The sequence below is a fragment of the Mesitornis unicolor genome, unplaced genomic scaffold (assembly GCF_000695765.1).
Source record: "Mesitornis unicolor isolate BGI_N332 unplaced genomic scaffold, ASM69576v1 scaffold1165, whole genome shotgun sequence".
Taxonomy (NCBI): Eukaryota; Metazoa; Chordata; class Aves; order Mesitornithiformes; family Mesitornithidae; genus Mesitornis; species Mesitornis unicolor.
Window position 1 is genome coordinate 47,647 of NW_010187415.1, and position 20,577 is coordinate 68,223.

General features: G+C 37.7%; 1 protein-coding gene across 1 annotated transcript in view; it reads right to left on the reverse strand.

Moving 5' to 3' along the window:
* Positions 1-13,174: 13,174 nt before the first annotated feature.
* The window catches only part of BCHE (butyrylcholinesterase), a 32,606-nt gene continuing 25,203 nt past the window's right edge, over positions 13,175-20,577 (reverse strand). Inside the window, exons 3-4 of the mRNA XM_010185435.1 lie at positions 20,043-20,209; positions 13,175-13,316 (exon numbers count right to left, since the gene is read on the reverse strand). Coding sequence (XP_010183737.1) covers positions 13,189-13,316; positions 20,043-20,209 — 295 coding nt within the window. The 3' untranslated portion in view covers positions 13,175-13,188. The remainder of the gene's footprint in view (positions 13,317-20,042; positions 20,210-20,577) is intronic.

A 20,577-nucleotide genomic window follows, 5' to 3' on the forward strand; every position in this document is an offset into this window, starting at 1 on the left:
GTATTCACATTATGTAACTTGCTGGATTTTAATAACCTAAATATTGACTTGGATAAGTTACACACACACACAAAAGAGAGGCTTTGTGACTAGAGAAGATACTACTTCTCTTTGATTATTTACTTGGTTAATGAGTTTCTTCTTTTACTACTGTACATTTCAGGTTAGTCTCAAATCCACGTCTGAAGTTCAGTAGCTGTTTAATCTGATTGTTGGTAAGGCCATGTTGCCTCTCTGGTTGGAATATGTGATGAGAACAAGTTCCACAAAAGGAAACAGCAAAAATTCTTCAAAAATAATGCAGGTGGTAGTAAAGAAAAACTACGTTGTCAGCAGTTCTGATAAACTTTCTGGCTATGTTTGGGAAATCTGAGATCTACAATCAATCAATGAAGTGAGCTTCTCCATATAGTATTGAATTATAGTGTGTCTCAGAAGCGTCTAAGATACCTGGCTAGGGGACTATAAAGTGAAGTCAAGCAGATAAGTCCTAATTCCCAAGCAAGGAATGAGAAGCTCCATAATTCATACAGAAATACCCTTGGAGCAGTACACATATTTATTGCAAACTACAATTCATTTCTTTACATTTTATTTTACAAATTCTCCATTACTTGCTTCAGTTACAGTGAAATGGCCTACTGTATTTCAAGATATTTCAAACTGATTTTGTACTTCACTTTTCTATGTCAAGAAATATTAAGACAATTGAACAATCAGATTACTGAAAAGCTGTTAAGTGACTTGTGATGCAAGGAAAGGTGAGCTAACGTGAAAAATGGCAATTTATATGCTATCAGGTAGGTATAAAAGGGAAAAGAGGAAGAATAAGTCAATATGATTAGACAGGACTGTATTCAATAAGCACACTTCTGTTTTGGAATTGTGAGAAAAGAATGTTATTTCTTAGGAGATTTTCCTTTGGATTGTAGAGGAAGATACCTCTGTTGTGTAACACATATTTTGCCCTTTCAATCCCTGCTGTTTGTAAGAGTAATCTGACTGAAAACAGTGGAATGCACAGAAATTAGAGATTTTTTTACACTGGAGAAGCTAAAATGAATTCTCTATATTAAAAATTGCAAAGATTATTTGAATAAAAGGTGTTAAATCAATCATTTTTAAAGCAGAAACAAGGTCAAAAAGAAAAACGTTGCATTAATGATAGCTATTTGGCAACTCTGCAAAGGTTTCTCTGGAATGAGAAGTTGCTGAGTTTATTTGAGCGGACACTCCACAAAACTGTTATTTTAAATGGCTGGCAACTTTGGCCAAAGGATTAAGTGAGCATTTGCAACTAACTGCATATAAAACTCAGAATTGTAGAGTCTATGTTTCGCAGTGCTTTATTGATTGAGATTTCCCAAGCCCTCAGTACTGAACTAAATCTGCTCACTCTGAGGTTAAAAAGGTAGGTAAATATTAACGGAAGAATTCCCACAACACAGATAGGCAAATTGAGACACAAGAAGTTTAAATGAGTGTGTCCTTCTGTTGCATGAGCTTTGAAGAGACCCAGTTTGCACTCAGTTTCCTTCCTGGTGAAGCAGACTTGGAGAACCACTGCTGGCCATTCTGAGCTTGCAGACTTTTATCTGCAAAGTTTGCAAAATGGATAATTTAAAATGGAGGAAAAAAAACCCAAACAACTTCACTGTAAAACTAAAGCACTGTCCTGAACAAGGTTTATGCAAGGGAGTAGCTTCAGAACTGACCAAGTGACTGGTTTTAATTCTTATAGGATATCCTGATCACCGTAAATGAATGAGATCTGGCTTTTGAACACCAAAGCTGTATTTTAACTGCCAAACATTTGCTTCTCAGTTTCAGAATTGTCTCCCTCCTATAGCACCATCATTTCTGCACTATACAAGTTAACAGCCTGAGTTTATCTTCCTAAAATTCCACCGCTCTAAAACATGTTTAGGTTGCACTGAAAGTCTACATCTGTCTCAGAAGGGACTAGGAAATTGGCAATGCAGAAAGTTTAGTAATTCATGAGTCATGGGCTCATAAAATGAGAAAAGCCTTATATCAGAAAATATGGGGTTTTATGTTATATATCCAAAACATAGCAGAAACTATGTTTTTAATAGTCTTTGGGATGGAAATGCAACCAACTTCTATTAGCATTTGAAAAAGATCTAATAATTTATGGTAATTGAAGATGGAGTGCCAAAGAATTTATAAGAGATGAGTGCCTATTCCATCAAAATTTAAGTCAATGACAAATTATAAAGACATCTTCATGGAGTCCAAAGGATTGCAAGGAAAGTGTAAAGATACTTTTAATTATAGCATCTTCTATCAATATATATCTACAGAGAGATGGCAAGTATTTGTACAAAGAAAGGTGAAAAGGGTCAGAAAAAATGCACATTCTACAGAAAATAAGGAATATTGGTACTGTAATTAATGGATCAAATTGCCAAGAAATTGCAAAGAGGATCAGAGGGTAAAAAGATAATTAACAGATCAAAGGGTAAGAAGCCAAGCCTTGAAATAAAGTGGTAATGATACAGACAGCTAAAGAGGAATTATTGACCAATAACTGTATTGCTTTAGGCAATGTATGCTTTGCTAGAACCATTATTAACAAGGCTTTTAATGGACTAGTCTATTTTATGAATGTTGAGTTATGAATGTCAAATGCCATGAATTCATTGTAGAGCCAGAGTGCACTATCAGTAACCTAGTTTTTAGGAGTCTCTAACTGTAATACTGAAGGTAAATAAAAATAATTCAGGTTGCAGTGGCTGTTTATGTGGTTAAGGAAGCTTTCTTCGAATATTGAAATTACATAGAGTGTGGTTTTCATAGATTTGGCATAAAGCTTGCTCTGATATCAACATAAATTGCATAGTTTATTCTGGAGTGGATGACATCCTGGGTGAAACCCTCTGTGAATCTTCTCCATTGCTCTGTTTTATTCCCTCCCTTATTCAAAAGGGTCAATGATCTATTTTCATGTTACAGGACACCTTCCTTACCAGTAACAAGGGCTAGACTGAATGAGTGCAAAGTTAATGGGATTCAGGGGTTTCCAATCATCTCCTCAAGTACTGTCCTGCCAAAAAAGTGAGGTGTCTGTCCAAGGGGAGATTTCAGTCCTGTTTTCACCACTGGGCTACAGACTTTGGGTCCTGTTATGGCTGACCACAATGGGATGTGGATAGCCAGAGGTTAACTCAGTAGAAAAAGCAGGTAAGACCCTGTTTGTACTCTATACTTACTGACTTCAGCACAAAGTGTTGTAAGAAACCTCATACCATTGTTAGCTTGCTACTGTTCGACATAGCTAAAGTCATTAATCTGGCATTTCTGTGCCCAGGGATAGGAAAGAAAATTCAACAAGGTTTTCTTTATTGCTTTCCTTGCTCTGAAGTGTTTTCAAATTGCATTTTTGAGATCAAATCCAGCTGTTTCTTGGAGTAAGAGTAGAGTCCTGTAGGCTGAGTTTTGACTAAGATCTCTCTTTGCAGATCTGCACCCATAGGGGATGGTCACAAAGAGAGCTTTGATGAGGGAGTAGAGGACCCACAGGTGAGCTGAAGGCACACTACCAGTTCAGCCAGGGATTGGCAGAGGATAATTTTGATTTCTGCTTCCATTTTTCAGAGTCCATTCATTACCAAAATAATAGAGGCATGTAAAAATGTTAAGTAGATTAATTGGTGGCATTTTTAGTTAAGATATAATAGAATTTCCTCTGCAAAGAGGAGTAAATAAAATTTGTTTGCAGTTTTACCTTCCTATTTATCTTCTCACTTAGAGAAATCTATGCAAAAAGTATGTTCTGAGGTGTGGAATTTTTTTCTTAAGTAGTAAATACCTCCCAATTACTATGTGATAAAGATTGAAAATGCTAGTCAAAGAAGCCCTTGTGCTTCTGCTGAAGGCAATGGCAAAACTTTAATTAACTGAAATCAGATTTAGACCATCACCCAATGGTCTAAAACTGGGAGTGCTGTGGTCATTCCCAAAGAGAGATGAAATATAAAAAATCTTACTGAACAGAGGCAACCATGTGTACATAAGTATATACTTGCAATTTTGATTTGTGATAATAATTCCTGGAACCAGAATAATGCCTGAAATGAGAGCTATGAGTTCAAGCTGTTTCAGAACATCTTTCAGATGTGGGGAATACTATAACTATCCAAATCACTGTGGCACTGAAAACAAAACATGAAATGGGATTAATTTCTAGGTAAAAAAGTATGCTGAAAGATAACAAAGCGATATTTGTCTGCAATTACAACTCCCAATTAAAAAAAATGCTTAAAGTCAGAAAAAATAAGGCATGGTTAATGTTATTTAATGACTGATGTAACTTCAGCTGGCAGTATCTATAAAATTTGTAGCTCTGTAATTAGTGAGCGGGAAAAGTTTAATATTGCAGAAGTATTACTTTGGATGTGCAATTCCAGCTGGTTCTTAAAGTCCTAAATAAGGTCCATGTGAATTACTTCCCAAACAACTCTTGATAAATGATCACTCACGTCTTTTGCTGCTTTTTCTGGGTTAATACCCTAATTGTCTCATATATGAGATAATAAAATAAGATCAATCTAAAAACTCAATTGAAATGTATCTATTTTAGAAGAAATGGTGCTGTATAGCCTGTAATAGGGAGAGGATGATGAGGTACCCTGGAGTGATTAGACATGCTGCAAGAGTGAACTTAATTTGGAAGATTGAGAGGTGTGAAGATAACTGCTTTCTGCCTACACTTTTACCACTACTCAGTGTAACTAAAGACTTAAAAATACTTTATAAATTAAAGAAATTAACCACCACACTCCCAAACTGTGAGAACCACCTATATTATTTGTATATTGTTCTATTAACCGTGGCTAAACCACCAGCTGCTGAAAACATGGGATACATATATTAAAATGGAGCAGAATTGAAAAGATCAGAAGCTGGTGTTCTTTTCCAGGCAAGTAAGTGGATTTGGAGTGACTAGATACCTTTCAAGAATAATTTCCAGGCTATTTCCAGCTCTCTGACCAGAATGACAGTATTTTTAAAAACAACAATGATATCTATGTATTGACCGGCTTTGGTAAATCCAAAAGACTGACCTCTGTGCCTGTCCTCAAGCTGTTGTGATGCTTTCAGAAAGGAAACTTTCTGATTGTTCACTTTTGTGTAACGGGCTGTGTGCTGAAATTAAGCTTCGTTTTTCCTTGTAATTCTCCCAGACTTACTGAAATCTTTATGCAGCTGAACCATCCCGTCCCCCCCCACTCCCCAGCCCAGCACTTCTGCTTGTAACATGCCTAGAAGCCTTATTTAATCTCACCTGCAATCCAATTAAAAGCCTCTCTAAAATTCACACCTGCGATAATTGTAGATTCACATCACTGCTTTGTAGTCATTAAGTCTATGAGTTAAAGTTTTTATGAGTGCACCTAATCTAGTTTATCAACAAAATGCTGGAAGGTTTACGTGCTAAAACAAGATAATTGGTATTCATGCTTCAAGATTTCAGCAGGGGTCAGGAAGGAATTATCTTGTCTTATGAAGCATTTCAAAATGGCTAATTATGTTTGTTCATAAAATTTGGTCCTAAAACAATTGAAATCAGAGTAAAAGCTTTTGAACTTTTAACTGTGAATGACTAATTTGGCTGAGGTATTGATTTATATCACAAAATCCTGTGATCATTTTATTCTGCAGCAAAGACCAAAAAGATACACTTTGAAAGTACAAACCGAATAACATATGCCTCCACCTCACAGTTGCTTGCAAATGTTGGAAACATGCGGTTGAGAGGCAACTGCTGATGAACGCATGTCTCTATGTATGTGTGCATGGATGCATATGGTCTGAGAAACATGATTTTAAAGCAGTGGTTCTCACAGCTCACAGCACTGAGTCAGGGCTGTTAAATACTAACTGTGTGCGCATAGTTGCCGAATGCCTCTTGTAGATCCCAAAGATATAGTATTCAGATAGTCTAAAATTTTATATTTTGCAAGAGATGTTCTTAAGAAAAAAGTTTCTTCACCCTCATACAGCAGCAATAACCTTGGAATGGAAAACCCACCTAGAACCTTAGACAGATGAGGACTAATGAAAACAGAGCAATGAGAAAGAGAAATAATTGTAATTCAGCCAGGAAGGCTTCCCCCCCACCACCCCATAATAAATTCTTGCTTCCAATCCACCCAGAGTAAATCAAGATGCATGTGCCAGGTACTGCAGATGGATTAGCTGTGGTAAACATATACAACTGCACATATCTGTTACACAGGTGCTTGGTTTTAGACTCACTGGCTGGCCAAGAGCAGGCAGAGCTATTGGCAAATGCCTGTATATCCACAGATTGAGAGAGCAAAGCCAGTGAGGAAGCAGTCAGCTGGCACCAGCACTTTCCACAGCAGCCCTGAAGCCAGAGCCAAACCTGCCACTCTCATTCCTCACCCCATATTCTCAATCACTGTCAGATTCCTAAACCTATTTTGCAATTCAGTGGGAGCTTTTTTTGGCTGGAGTTATCGGAACAGACACAGGGATACTTGGTACCTCTGTGTACAGCAATAAGCCCTTCAATTGTTGATTGTTCTGGGGCGAAAATGCTTGTGTGGGGTTTTGACTTGTATTAATTTTTGTTTGGGTTTTTTGGCTTTTTTTTTGGTTTTTTTCTGGTCTTTTTTTTTTTTTGGCCTTGTCATTTTTATTTTTATTTCTTTTCCCCAACTTGGGGGGTGGGAAGGGCAAGAACTCCATGTGGACAGGCTAGCTTTTGGCAGTGGCTGCATAGGCTGCTTTACTAGCTGGACACGCTGCAGGTGTAACCAAAATACAGCGATGTTTATTATGTTCTCTAAATAGCTGATGATGATGTTGCAGAACTGGTGCTAAGCCAGTAGAAACACATGAACCATAATCGAGCCCGAGAAGACAATGTTATGAAGTTGACAGAGACAAATATATATATCTCTCCACTGTTAATGTTACATTCACATTAATCTATGTGATATCTGCATGTGACAATGGGCCAAATCACTTGGTGATGATCTGTTCCAATAGGAACATTAGAGAGGCCTACAGAGGTCATATTAAGCTTGTGCGCCATGAAATTATATATATATTTCCTGACAGTTCCATCAGTTTCATAATCTAAGATAATTTTCTAAACCTTTTCTTAAAATAATAAAAAAGAGGACTTGTATTCCTTATGTTGCAAATATGCCTTTCCAACTATGAGCTGATGGAGATTTGCTTCTGCTTCTTGCTATTAACAGACATCCGAGTTGTCTATTCATGAAAATCTAAATTCTGTGCATATATCTGCGTCTTTGTAGAGCAGTAATCTCTGCTCTATAAATAGCCTGAGCCTCTAGTGATCAAAGAGGGACAAAAATCCAGGCTTCCACTTAAACAGAAATTTGCCTTTATCAGTATCATAAACCTAGAGCAATGGCCAGGGCTTAGGACAGCAAGACTTGAAGGCCTGTCCCTAAAATCCAAGATAGAAGTTGTTGTGGTTTAGGCCTATAACTGAGCACCATGATACGCCAAAAAGGGGGCTAGTCAAAATAAGGACTGGGAAGGCTTTTCAAGACTTAAAAGGTCACAGGCAAAAGACAGACACATCACAAGGAGGAAAAAAAAAACCAAAACAAATTTAATTTGTTACCAACATCAGAGTAGAACAATGGGAGATACAACCAGATCTTAAAGTCAAAACACCTTCCCCCCACCCCTCTCTTATTTCCGGGGGATGGGAGTGGGGGTTGCAGTCGGTTTCGCGCCATGTACTCCTCACGGGTAGGGAGGACTCCTCCCAGCCTCCTCTCTGCTTCCACGTGGTGCGCTTTCCACAGGAGAAAAAGTCCTCAAAGTCCAATACGGGTCTGCTCACAGCTGCAATTTTCCACATGCACAAAACTGCTTCAGCTCAAGTCCACAAAGCTCCAATCTGGGTCTACTCATGGTCACAGTTCCCTCACACACAAACTGCTCCAACACACACTGCCAGAGTCATGGCTTCAGGGGCAGCCACCTGGCTCTCGCCACGGGTTGCAAAAGGGGAACCTGGGCTCTGCGTTTTCCTCCTCCCTCTTCTCCATTCCTTCCTTCAACTGACCTCGGTGTTCTTCAAAGTTGTTCTCCTCAGGCCCCACTCCTTTCTCCACTGTAGGTCTCTTCTGATTGTTTTGAAGATTCCCCGCCTCTCTTTCAGGATGGAGCTGCAGCGGAGCTTAGCTTAAGTTGAGGTCGGGCTGGCCCAGCCTGGCAGGGGCAGGGGCCATGCCACCCGAACCTCGGGCCGCGCTGATAGGGGCTGGTGCCAGAGAGAGAGAGTGCACTGCATCCCTCCCTTAAATACATTAATCCACATGGGTGCTGATTGGCTTGGACCTGGTCAGACGTGGGTCTGACAAAGGAAAAGGGGGAGATTTTCAGGTAGCTTCTTAAAGGGCTCTCTCCATAGCCCTTCCCCATTACCAAAGACAGAACCAAAAAACCCCTCACAGAAAACCCAATACAGAAATGTAAAATTTGTAATTGGGAGGAAGCCTGGAAACCTTTGGAGGGGATCACAGTTCTGCTAGAGACAAACTGGGGACTGAGAGCTCCCTGAAGGCAGAAAGCTTCAACCTTGGCTAGCATCACTCTGCAGATGAGTCCTAGGCCTAGACCAGGTACCCTGACTATCCCAGCTCCATTTTTTGATACACCAGTAGAAGCACAGACGGGATTTCACTCAAACAATGCCTAACTTTACTGAAAGCTTATCTAACCTAAATTCCTTTAGACAAAATATTTAAAATGTAAAAGTTAGTGGCTTAAATTAAACAGCATTTGGCTGGGAAATTTCTGACTTCAGTCCTCTTATGACTCTCTAAAATATATGTGAAATATCTGTAATTTAATCAGTGTGCTGTTAGCTTATAAACCTAGTGACAACTGGTTTAATGCCAACATTTTTGTTGGCACTGCAGTTCATTCTATTATAATCTTTCAGCAATTCTGGGATTAAATTCAGAATTCTTGCTTCAGATGTCGAGAAAGGTAAGAAAGAATCAACACATTTTTTTCTGGTTTCACACAGAAAACTTGGTTTCTTGTCTCTTTTGAGACAAAAGAAAACTTTAATTAACATTACAGCTTCAGTGAGGTCAGGGTGAGATATCCCTCTAATATGTAATCGTCATTTTAAGCAATGACAGGTTACCCTCAAACAGTTTACAGCAAAGGTTTGTGTGACCTTTAGTTTGAAACGACCCACAGTGTGGACTGGTCTTCTTTCTCTCTTTATTACCTTAGCCACTTACATCCAAGTACTTAAGGCTTTTCTACATTTCATAAGTGTGGGATATGAGTATATGCTTACATGATATATTGATTTCATATGAATGATAAATGGAGATATTGTTTCCCAACATATAGAAAAATACAAAGCTAGCAGTTTATTCACACCAAGAAAATCAGTAAGACCACATTTCAAAAAGCAGTTTAACCTTTATTTTATTCTGCTTTTCTTTCCTTATCCCTTCATCATTATTCCTTCTTAAGAATGTCACAAACATGGTATGGATACTGTGGAAAGGATGTTAGCCTTCAAATAGACCTTACCTAGTCTAACTCATGCTCATACAACGGACACCTTCCCAACAAAATATTTTATAAACTGCTCTTCAATCTCCCCTTCCCAAAGGTTTACAGAATCACAGAATATTAGGAGTTGGAAGAGACCTCAAAATATCATCCAGTCCAACCCCCCTGCCAAAGCAGGATCACCCAGACCAGGTCACACAGGAACACGTCCAGGTTTGGAAGGTTTCCAGAGAAGGAGACTCCACAACCTCTCTGGGCAGCCTGGTCCAGTGCTCTGTCACTCTTACAGTAAAAATGTTTTTCCTTATGTTCACATGGAACTCCCTATTCTCCAGTTTGTACCCATTGCCCCTTGTCCTGTTACTGAACATCACAAAGAACAGCCTGGCTCCTTCCTCCTGACACTCGCCCTTTACAAATTTATAAACATTAATGAGGTCACCTCTCAGTCTCCTCTTCTCCAAGCTAAAGAGACCCAGCTCCCTCAGCTGCTTCTCATAAGGGAGATGCTCCACACCCCCAATCATCTTTGTGGCTCTGTGCTGGACACTTTCAAGCAATTCCCTGTCCTTGAACTGAGGGGCCCAGAACTGAGCACAGTATTCCAAATGTGGTCTCACCAGGGCAGAATAGAGGGGGAGGAGAACCTCTTTCAACCTACTCACCACACCCCTTCTGATACACCCCAGGATGCCATTGGCCTTCTCGGCTGCAAGGAGACATTGATGGCTCATGGTCATCCTGCTGTCTACCAAGTGCAGGACCCGGCACTTGGTGTCGTTGAAGCTCATACAGTTGGCCTCAGCCCATTGATTCAGCCTATCCAGGTCCCTCTGCAGAGCCTTCCTACCCTCAGGCAGATCAACACTCCCTCCCAACTCAGTGTCATCTGCAAACTTGCTGAGGGAGCACTCAATCCCCTTATCCAGATCATTGATAAAGATGTTAAACAGGACTGGCCCCAAAACTGAGCCCCGGGCAACACCGCTTGTGACTGGTCACCAACTGGATTTAGCTCCATTCACCACAGCTCTCAGTGCTCGGCCATCCAGCCAGTGTTTAACCCAGCAAAGTGTGTGCTCATCCAAGCCATGCCCAGCCAGCTTCTCCAGGAGGATGCTGTGGGAGACAGTGTCAAAGGCCTTACTAAAGTCCACGTAGACAATGTCCACACCCTTCTGCTCATCCACCAAGCAGGTCACCTCATCATAAAAGGAGATAAGATTGGTCAAGCTGGACCTGCCCTTCCTGAACCCATGCTGACTGGGCCTGATCGCCTGGTTGTCCTGCATGTGCTGTGTGATGGCACTCAGGATGATTTGTTCCATCACCTTCCCTAGCACCGAGGTCAGACTGACAGCTCTGTAGTTCCCCGGGTCTTCCTTCTGGCCCTTCTTGTAGATGGGCATCACATTATTTGTGCATTTTAATTAGCTGAGAGTTTTCTTCCTATTGGTTAGGCTGATTAGACAGATTGATATCCTCTTCCTAGATATATTTCACTATCTATAGACAAATGCTGGTCTTAAACATGCTTAGGTACTGCTGATGTCATCAGGGCTCACTGTGGCAGATCAATACCCAACACATCTATGAAGCACACCACATAAATAAAATGGGAAGTGCCAGAACTGGCTGTGATGGACAGAAGGTTCATCCTTCTGTGATTTATTTTTCAGTAGCTCATCACAATCAAGAGGAATGTCCAACAAATACCCAACACACTGTAGACTGACACAGCTCTCCATGTAAATATTAATAGCACTAACTATGTTAATTTATTTGATGACCTAATTACCTGTGGTATTAACATCAAGTGATGCATAAAGAGGGCTTTTTCATTTTGGATAACTTCAAGTTTTAATCAGCTTGCTCAAAAATGACTGGGTTTTTTGATTGCTCAGATTTGGTTGTAGTCTTTGGATATACAGTGTTAAAAGGGGTTTTTTCATGTTTTAGTTAGGAAATAATTGTACTCTCTTAGAAATAACTGAAAAGATGATAAGCCATCATCTCTTGCAGAATTTGGCCATCCTGCAAAAATAATTCCTTTCAGTGTAGGGGTCCTATGTGGTCAAACTGATTGCCAGAAAGGGAATGCTCTCTGTTCATTATCTCGATTTGTTCAGTCTGCTCAATTTAAGAAGGGATTTTGCAAGAGTTTGCAATCACTAGGACAGAAGATAAATGCACTGAAATGCTATTATATTTACAGGAAGCTTTAGGATAATTTATTTATGAGATGGGTTGTTGCTTTTACATACAGCTTATGTTTATCAAATTTTTGGCATTTATTCTTCCCAGTTGGGACAGTGAAAAGCAGCCAATTAAGGTGTCATTCAGGCATACAGCTTCCAATCCCATCCAGAAGCAGAGAAGTAGGAAGAAGAATTATCCAGACATTGGGATTTTTGGGGGGAGTTTTTTTTGGTTGGTTTGGTTGGTTTGGTTTTTTTTTTTAGAAGCTTCTAATGGATTCAAGTAGGTAGAAAGTGGTCCAGGAGATGTCTACTTGCATAGCAACTAGAGCTCACTTGACCATGTGAAAGAGCTAGTCTTTCTCACCAAGGCGGCAATGCCTTTCTACAGTGACACCCTTCCCACCTTCCCCAGGAGGAACAAGGGCTTTCTAGCCAGGTCCCCCTCTGCTACTGAGAGCTGACTGAGCAGGACTTTCATGCCTGATATCTCATAAACCTGTTAACACACAGATTTGTGCTCTTCTGCATGTGTAAAAACTTGCCTGTCACGTTCCAGTAAACATAGGCTGTCTCTTAACTAGGAACCAATTTGGTGGGTAAAAAATTATTGTAATTACAGCTTACCTCCATAGCAGAGGCTTTTACTTGTTGAAGACAGTGGGTACCTGAGCTGGGAAAGCTGTGAGTTTATTACTTTGTGAATTGGTAGGTCTTTACTCCTCGAGAAATTAGGATAGCAGAAGTAGAGGTGTCAGATTTTCCAGCTTGTTTCATCATTGCACTTGCACACTGAGTGTTGATGATTTAAGCCTTCAATATATGGTTTGAATACTCTCCTACTATGGCTTTGTCTCACAGATTTGTCCATAAAGAAGCAATGATTCGGGCTTTAATGGCAGTCTTAAAACTTTTTGGTCTAACAAATAAATATCATTTGGGGTGTCCAGCAAAGTTATTATCTTTTTATGCTTATGTCAATTAAATTATGTTTGAAGGAAGATTTAAGTGGCATTGCAGTTAAAGATCAAAACTGATTGTGTCTTGCATGGCAATACTGTAAAACATCATTATTTCTATTTTTAAAAAATCCATTTTTCCTGTAACAGATTACATTGTTTCTTTGAAGTGTGAATTTAAGCAGCTAGTGTTTATAATAATATGTACATCATTAATCTTCAGACTTTAATCTCTATAGTCCTATTTAACACAGTGAAGCTTCAAAGGGTACGGACACTTTATATTGTTTATTGAGATATGAGGTAAAATAGAAACGAAAGATCTGGGGAAACAAAATCATATCCATAATATATTTTTAATCTGCATAACACATTTAATGTTAGACATGTTAGAAAGCTACCTGTGTGTTTGCCTGATGAACAGTAATATGGACATACTGGAAAGGGTAAACATATTAATTAGAGCCTGCACATCTCTCCTTCTTGGTAGTGTAATCATTAAATTGATTTTTCCAGTCTGACATGTAATTGTTCCAGCGATGGAATCCTGCTTTCCACTCTCGTTCTGCTTCATCAATATTTCCTGTAAAACATGAAATGGGTTACATTAATCTAAATTTAAATCTCTTTATATGCTAATTGAAAAATAATTTTGATTATCAATGTCATTTTCTCCCAATACATTATAGGATGGTCCTTTGCCTCTTTTCTTAAATCTACAATAACTGAAAATTCAGTGTTTAACAGTTTAACTTTACATGGGCAAGGAAGGACTGCAAAAATATAATTCTGGCATGCCACAGAGTGAAAAATATGTAGAGGTTTGTTGCTTTTTGGATAATACTTCTGTCCATCAAATTAATCATTTTTAAGTCACTTTTTTTTTTTTTAATCTTCAAAATATTACTTTGGTTCAATATACTCTACAGTGAAATCTACATACCCCAAAGACTACAGTGTGCAAACTAAGATAGGTGCTTATAAATATACAGTGAAATGCCAGCTTTCTTCAAGGCATCAACAGTATTGCCATTAGCTTTAATGGATTTCAATGGATGGCCAGGATTTCACCCTACTGTGGAATAAATCTGCAAATTTTAAATGAAAGGGGCACAACTTTGGAGAAGACTACCGTAAAATGTACGCTATATTAACATGAAACAACCTTTTCTTTTTCATGCTGGCCTATAAAGCATTTGCTAACTCATCCTGTTTCCTGAGGCAATATTTATTGCCAGATTTGTTATAGGCATCAGAGCAGAGGGTGAGAATGAGAAGAGTAATAAAATTATATCATTTTACAAGGTTCCCAGAGTATTTTACAGACAGGGATCACTTCCTCCAGTCCCAAAAGGTAATTAATGCTAGGGAGAGATGAAGTGACTGTGCAGGAACAACCCATATAACAACTAAAGGAAAGATAATGTATGTAGGATTTATTGCATCGGATGGTTTATTATTTTGGATCAGTTGTAGACTTTTTCTTAAAGTTTAGAAACCATTTATGATCTATGAATATCTTTATTCATTCTGGACCTGATTATCTCAGTGTCCCATATTGACAGAGCTTGCTTCCAAAAAAATCTGGTCATTCTATTCATGAGAGAGCAGTTCCATGGTTTCTTTATGCTCTTCTGACTTTATGTTCTTCTGCTGCAGTAGACCATAGGCCCTTTCCCTCCATAAATACACCCTTTCCCCCCTTTTTATGATCTGCCAGCACTGCAAGTTTAACTGGTTATGTGAAAATGAAATACTTTTGTGTTTTACACATCAGTGGAGAAAATATTCTGGAAAGAGAGTTAACAGATTCAGAGACTTAGTTTGGAGAAGCATCCAGTAATTTGGTTGCTTATCTGGAGTTTAGCTCAACATTTCCAAACATTTTTGGTCTGGAAACCCAGGTGGCAATTTGACTTAGAAATAAAATTTACATTACCTCTTGGTTTCAGTAAGACCAGAAATATAACTAAGATACTTTTTCTTGAGCAGGTTCTGTACTTCTGCTTGTAGTTAAGAGGGAAATTGTGAAGAACAAATATGGGAAAAAATATTACAAAAATTAACCACACTCCTTTCTCTCAGTTCAAAGATGTAAATAAGCTTGGTTACATTGTAGATCAAATAAAAGTTCTGATTACTTTTAATCTTTTTTCTGCAGGCCACAATTGTCATTAACTCAAAAAGGATTTGTAAATGCTGGTAACAATAAAACCACATTCAGATTACTAAGCTATGCAGATAAGGCTCACAGAGCTATGGGGAGAAGATATATACAACATTTTATTTTTCTGGCTCTAAGAACTTGCCTTTGCACACTTCTTAATTTAAAGATGTAGTCAGGATCCCAGATAAAGCCAAATTTTCCATGTATGTCAAATGGATTAAGTAATATAGCGTATGAACCAGTACTAGTATTTGGAGAAAAATGCTTCAACCGTATTTCTTGTCTTATTCTTGATTATGGGTATCCAGTTTTATTTATCCAGGCAAATTCTCTACTTATGAGTTAAAAGTTTTTAATTATTCAGGTTTAATTATTCAGGTTTAGATGTGTTTGAAGTCTGCCCAAAAACTTTAGAAACTGGAATACCTCTATCATACACTTATCTTCAATTAAGTCACTGTTCCAGAGTATAAACTATGAGGCATTTCAGTGTTTCTTAAAAATCATGGTGAAAAAGTGAGTCAGCTAAAGAAAGCAAACAAGAAATTCAGAGGATCCACCATTATGAATCTAAAAGACAAAAGAGGTAAGGAAAACACTGAACTAAGAACTTGGATTCCCATTTGTTTGCTTTGTTTCAGTGATAAGATCCAAATTGAAGTCACAAGTCAATGCATCCTATTATCACCAACATCATCAATCTTTTTGAAGCAACCACCCATGACTTAGATGAGCTGACAGCTAGAAGGCAGAAAAAAAATATTAGAGAATTCAACTTTACCGATAATTACAGCTCAGAGCACTGGGTTACTACAATGTGCAGCAGTACTACAGAAGTCAGCTAATAATACGGTGAAGTATTTTTGCTATATGTAGTTATTTAGGCAATCCCAAACTTTTTAGTAACACTAATTAGCCTAATCCAAAGTCTTGTAAAGTTTACAAGAAAAAAAAGGAGTGATTTCAGTAGGCAATGAATCATACCTCAGTGCTCAGACAGGTCCCAGTTTAACAGACCAAAGAAGTGAAAGATTGTTTTTTAATTTTTTTGTCAGTGTCAGTACAGACAGCTGGCATTTCTCTTCTTTCCACACAGCCCTCACTTTAATGGCATTATAGCAAATTTAAATTTATTTCCATACCATCGTTTGTTGAACTACTAGATGTGCCAATAAAGTGCTAATCTTAAATGTATTTTTGTAGTATTAACATTAAGATTGGGATAAAGGCCATATAGCTGTTATGATGTAGTATAATTAATAAGGTATGACAAGTTAGAATTAATTTTTTTTGTCCTCAACAACTCATAAATGAGGGTACCTGCAAACTTCTTGAATCATTGGTACTATAAATGCTATGAATTTATCTATGCTGTAGATTGTCATTGTGATAACTTCTACACAATTGTTCAGAAATGAGAAAACAAAGAGTATCCATACTTCAGTATAAGTATTAAATGTACTTTAATCACACACTTTGAATATCAATGCTTTTTTAACCACATGGGTATATTTGTTTTCATATGTATTTTTAAGGACTTAAGATTTAGGGTTTTTTATATTTTCTTCTTCCAAAAGTCAACAGAGCTTTCTGGGAGTTGAATTATTGTAAGGGCTGTTAAGAAATCAGAGTGTTAAGGGACATAGTTTATTGCCCATAGGTGCACTGAGTATAACCTAACATTGTAGGTAGGTGCAGTAGTACTGGAGAGGTTACTTTTGATTGTTCACTTTTCTGCATACATAATAAGTGCAGCATCTAGCTTTGTGGAAATCTAAAACTAATTCTGATTGTGAATTTTCTAATTTGTCACATTTTAACTATTATTATTATCCTGTGTATTTAGTGGTATGGAATCCAGATACTATTTGGAGGATCATAGCAAATACAATTATTTTCACTATTCACTGGTCAAGAGGTTGAACTTTTCTCTGTCTCCACATTCAAAATCTTTTTAGGGTTGTTTTAAAATATAATGCATTTATATTGCCTATTTTGATGTCTGGTCTCTCTCTAGATGATATATGGTGCAGTAATATCAAATAAAATAGAAAAATATGTAATGGGCACACAAAAATAATAATGGAACAGAAATGGAAGACATGGCCGCCTGCAGCTTTCTATAATCAAGAAGAAACAGGCACAGATAAATAGTTAGGGCTCTAGATGCATTAAAGATTATGCTAAGGAGGTAAAGTAACATAGATGCTTTTATAATTAACGTGATTGCTCTAAAAGCCACTTAAGAGTCACTTACTGTTTACTGTCCCTCCGGTGTGTTTCTTATAGAAGCAGTCATCAGAAAAAGTTCTGGTGATTGTCCCAGTGTTCACGCCCTTGAATGAAATATTAAATGCTGAATACTCCCAGCTTGTCTGCGGGTGAGTGGGAAGGGGGAGGTATTCCCTGTGCTTTTGCATTAAGGTTGCAATCTGTGTCAAAATTGTGTCCAGCTGAAATTGAGAGCCCAGGTAAGAGATGTCTAGGACAAGTTTTCCTGGCTAGTGATAATTATTAAGCTAGACAGAAAACTACAGGTTTCTTCTCTTTTATATATTGAAATTGAATGGGAAGACACTGAGAAATCATCTGAAATAATACAGAATACCTGAGATATAAAGGCCAGTATTTTATATATGCCTGTTGGTGTTATGTTAGTGTGTGAGGCTTTTTTTTTTCCCCTCGGTTTTCTCAATCCAAAACTGACCATTTTTGGAACATATCAGATTTTGTTGCTTGAGGAAAATGGAAAACACCTTACCATAAACATGGCAGGGACTAAATATTTTCCTCTCTCATATATATAACTGCCTCAAGGAGCCTGTCTAACCCAGCGTGTCATAGAAACAGGCTTGCTTAGGTGTTGAACACATTTGGAGACAGCCATTACATGCTGAGAAGACCTCAAGAGGGTAGCAAGGCTTGTGCTAGGAGTGAATCAGTAACTAAACAAGTGGTTTGTTACTAAACACATCCATGTCAAATTCTGACCACTTGGCACAGCAAGAAATCCCCTTGCAATTTCTGCAAAATAAGTTGGTTTCATTATCCTCTTCTTTCTACCTGAAATAGTTCCACTTCATCTATCTGAACCCTACTTGAACTATAACCTGTAATAATAATAACATAAAATTTCCTTACTTCTTGTTCTCTGTCATTTTATATTATATCATGTTAAAGAAACCTTCTTTTTCTAAGAATATTTCAATAGAAGAAGTAATAGAAAAGATAGACTCTCAGAAAATGAAGAAATACAAGTTATTTATGATATTCACTGTCCTTTGGGCATCAAAGGAGATGGGAAATATAAAACAAGATTTCAGGGAAGAGAATTATTACTATATAAAGCATTATATAACGTTTGAAAGCAGAATCTTAATGGTTTCTTTGTCAGAATTGTGTAAGATTGCATAGGGAACATAAATATTAAAACTTAGTATTTTTTAACAATGTTTCGAGGACTGATAGATGCAGATACATGACAAAGCAGCATTACTTCTTGATAGTATTCTCAACTCATTTCTATATTAGGATCCAGGTGTGAGGATTCTTTTCTTTTTGCTAAGAATATGTTCAGGATTTTCTTTTAATTAAATTATGTAAATTTACGTTGTAAATTACTGAATATGGCAAAGTGATGTATTTATGCCTCCTGGCTGATCCAGAGTGTTGCTTTGTCATCCCTCACACCACAGGACCATGGAAAGCAACTCTGCGGTTCTGCCAAGATGTGTTGAACTATGTCTGGTGATGTGGTGTCTTCTGCTCTGCCACAGAGCATTTGGTTACGCACAGCCCATTTGTAAGATGCACATTACTCAATAGCGGTTCACAGTCAGGTTAAAAAAATACGTAAAATAGTTCCATTTTCCTGGCTCAGCATAAAGGCCTTGTCAGAATTTGAGAAACCTCCCCTGAATCCATCCATAATTTGGTATACTGTGATTTTTAAAATCATAGAGCAAGCTTTATAAATTATTCATTTTACCTACTGATTTTGCTTCTCTTGATTTAAATGAAAATCATCTACTGAATTGAGAGGGGATAAAAGTTGAGCCATAATACAGTTATAGGCTAAAATGAGGAAGGAATAAATTACTTCAGAAAGAATCATCTGTGCACCATGAAAGCTTACACATTTTTAAGGCTAACATTCAAATTGAATATTACAGAAAGCTTGTAAATTACTAATTAACACGTATCTTATTTTTTAAATGAGACTTTCTTTTTTTTAAATGCAGTTCCAGAGTTGCAAAATCTCTCTAAAACCAATTGCTTTCAAAAGTCCAGAAGCACAGAGGCTTGGTCACATTGGTAGTGGGCTTTGCAAAAACAGCGGCATGGGGCTTCTAAAGAAAATTTGAGTCTTTAGTGTTCAATTAAATTTGAAGTTTTAAACAGAGTATTATATTTTTCTAGGTAGGCAAATCTCATAAACTCATTGTATCAGAATCACTGGTCAGACACAAATCAGTTCTGTTTTGCCTGGGCAAATCCTGAAGTCTCTCAGTTTTTATTGATGACTGACACTTTAGAAATAAAACACAAGGCACTCTCATGTGAGATGTAAAACAGAATCCCCGTTTGACAACGATGTGCTTTATATCCTCTATGGACTAGTTGCATAATAACATAATCCCATAAATAATAGATAATATAATCCAAATATAACATCCCACAATGTACCTTAGATTCATGAAGCTTATGCAAAAGATCTAGAGCCTCCAGAAATCCCAGTGTAAACATCCCCTTTAGTAACGTATTTCTTGCTCTCCCCAGTAGCCCAGAAATCCTGAGCCAGGCAGTGCCAAAACCCTTGCAGTGGGTAGCTTGGGACCAGAGATTTGCAGCACCCTAAAATGTCTCACATTGTAGCTGTATCTGCACTTTGGGGCAGAGAAGCTCTGTACCACACAAGTCCTGAGCCCTGACCTGTCCCCAGGCTTTGTCTTAGTGCATAAGTGGGTGCTAGAGGGTGCACCCCCACCACAAAATGGACAGTTTTGTCCGACATCTGAACAAGTCATGGAAATTCAGTTACAAATAGGAATGTAAACATTTATACTAAAGAATTGTATTAACATCAAGCAAATAACCCTTGTATAAAAGTTATATAAAAACATCTATAAAAGCATTTTTTACCTGTCATTTCCAGGACTTTGGGAAAAAAAATATTCCAGAATCGACACTGCTGAGCACGTAATTTCGTAAGTATCTCTGAAGCGTTGGTATTTAAGGTTATATATTTTTGTTCAGTACTGGTGAAGACTGGCCATCTTGTTCCATTAATCAGGGTTCCGTTTGGAGTTCTAAGTGTGATAAGAAACATTTTATTTGGAGTGAGAAATTACCATCAACAAAGCATTATTTCTTTTTTTTATTTAACAGTTATTTCAGCTTAAGTATCTTAGTTTGAAATTATTACAAAAGTATACCTTTGTAAGTAACAAGGAAAAAAAAACAGTAAACTTGATTACCTCCGTTTAAAAAAAATAAAGCTATTTATATTTCTTTTTTGGTGTGTTTTGGGTTCACCTAAGGGAAAAAAGTTAATAAATGACCATACACAAACTACATATGTTGAATTTGAAGATTCTTACAGAAGTTGTAAATTATTGTGGCTGACTTAAGAGCAAGCAAATCAAGCAGTTTGGGAAGTTGAGTGGTTTATATTTCA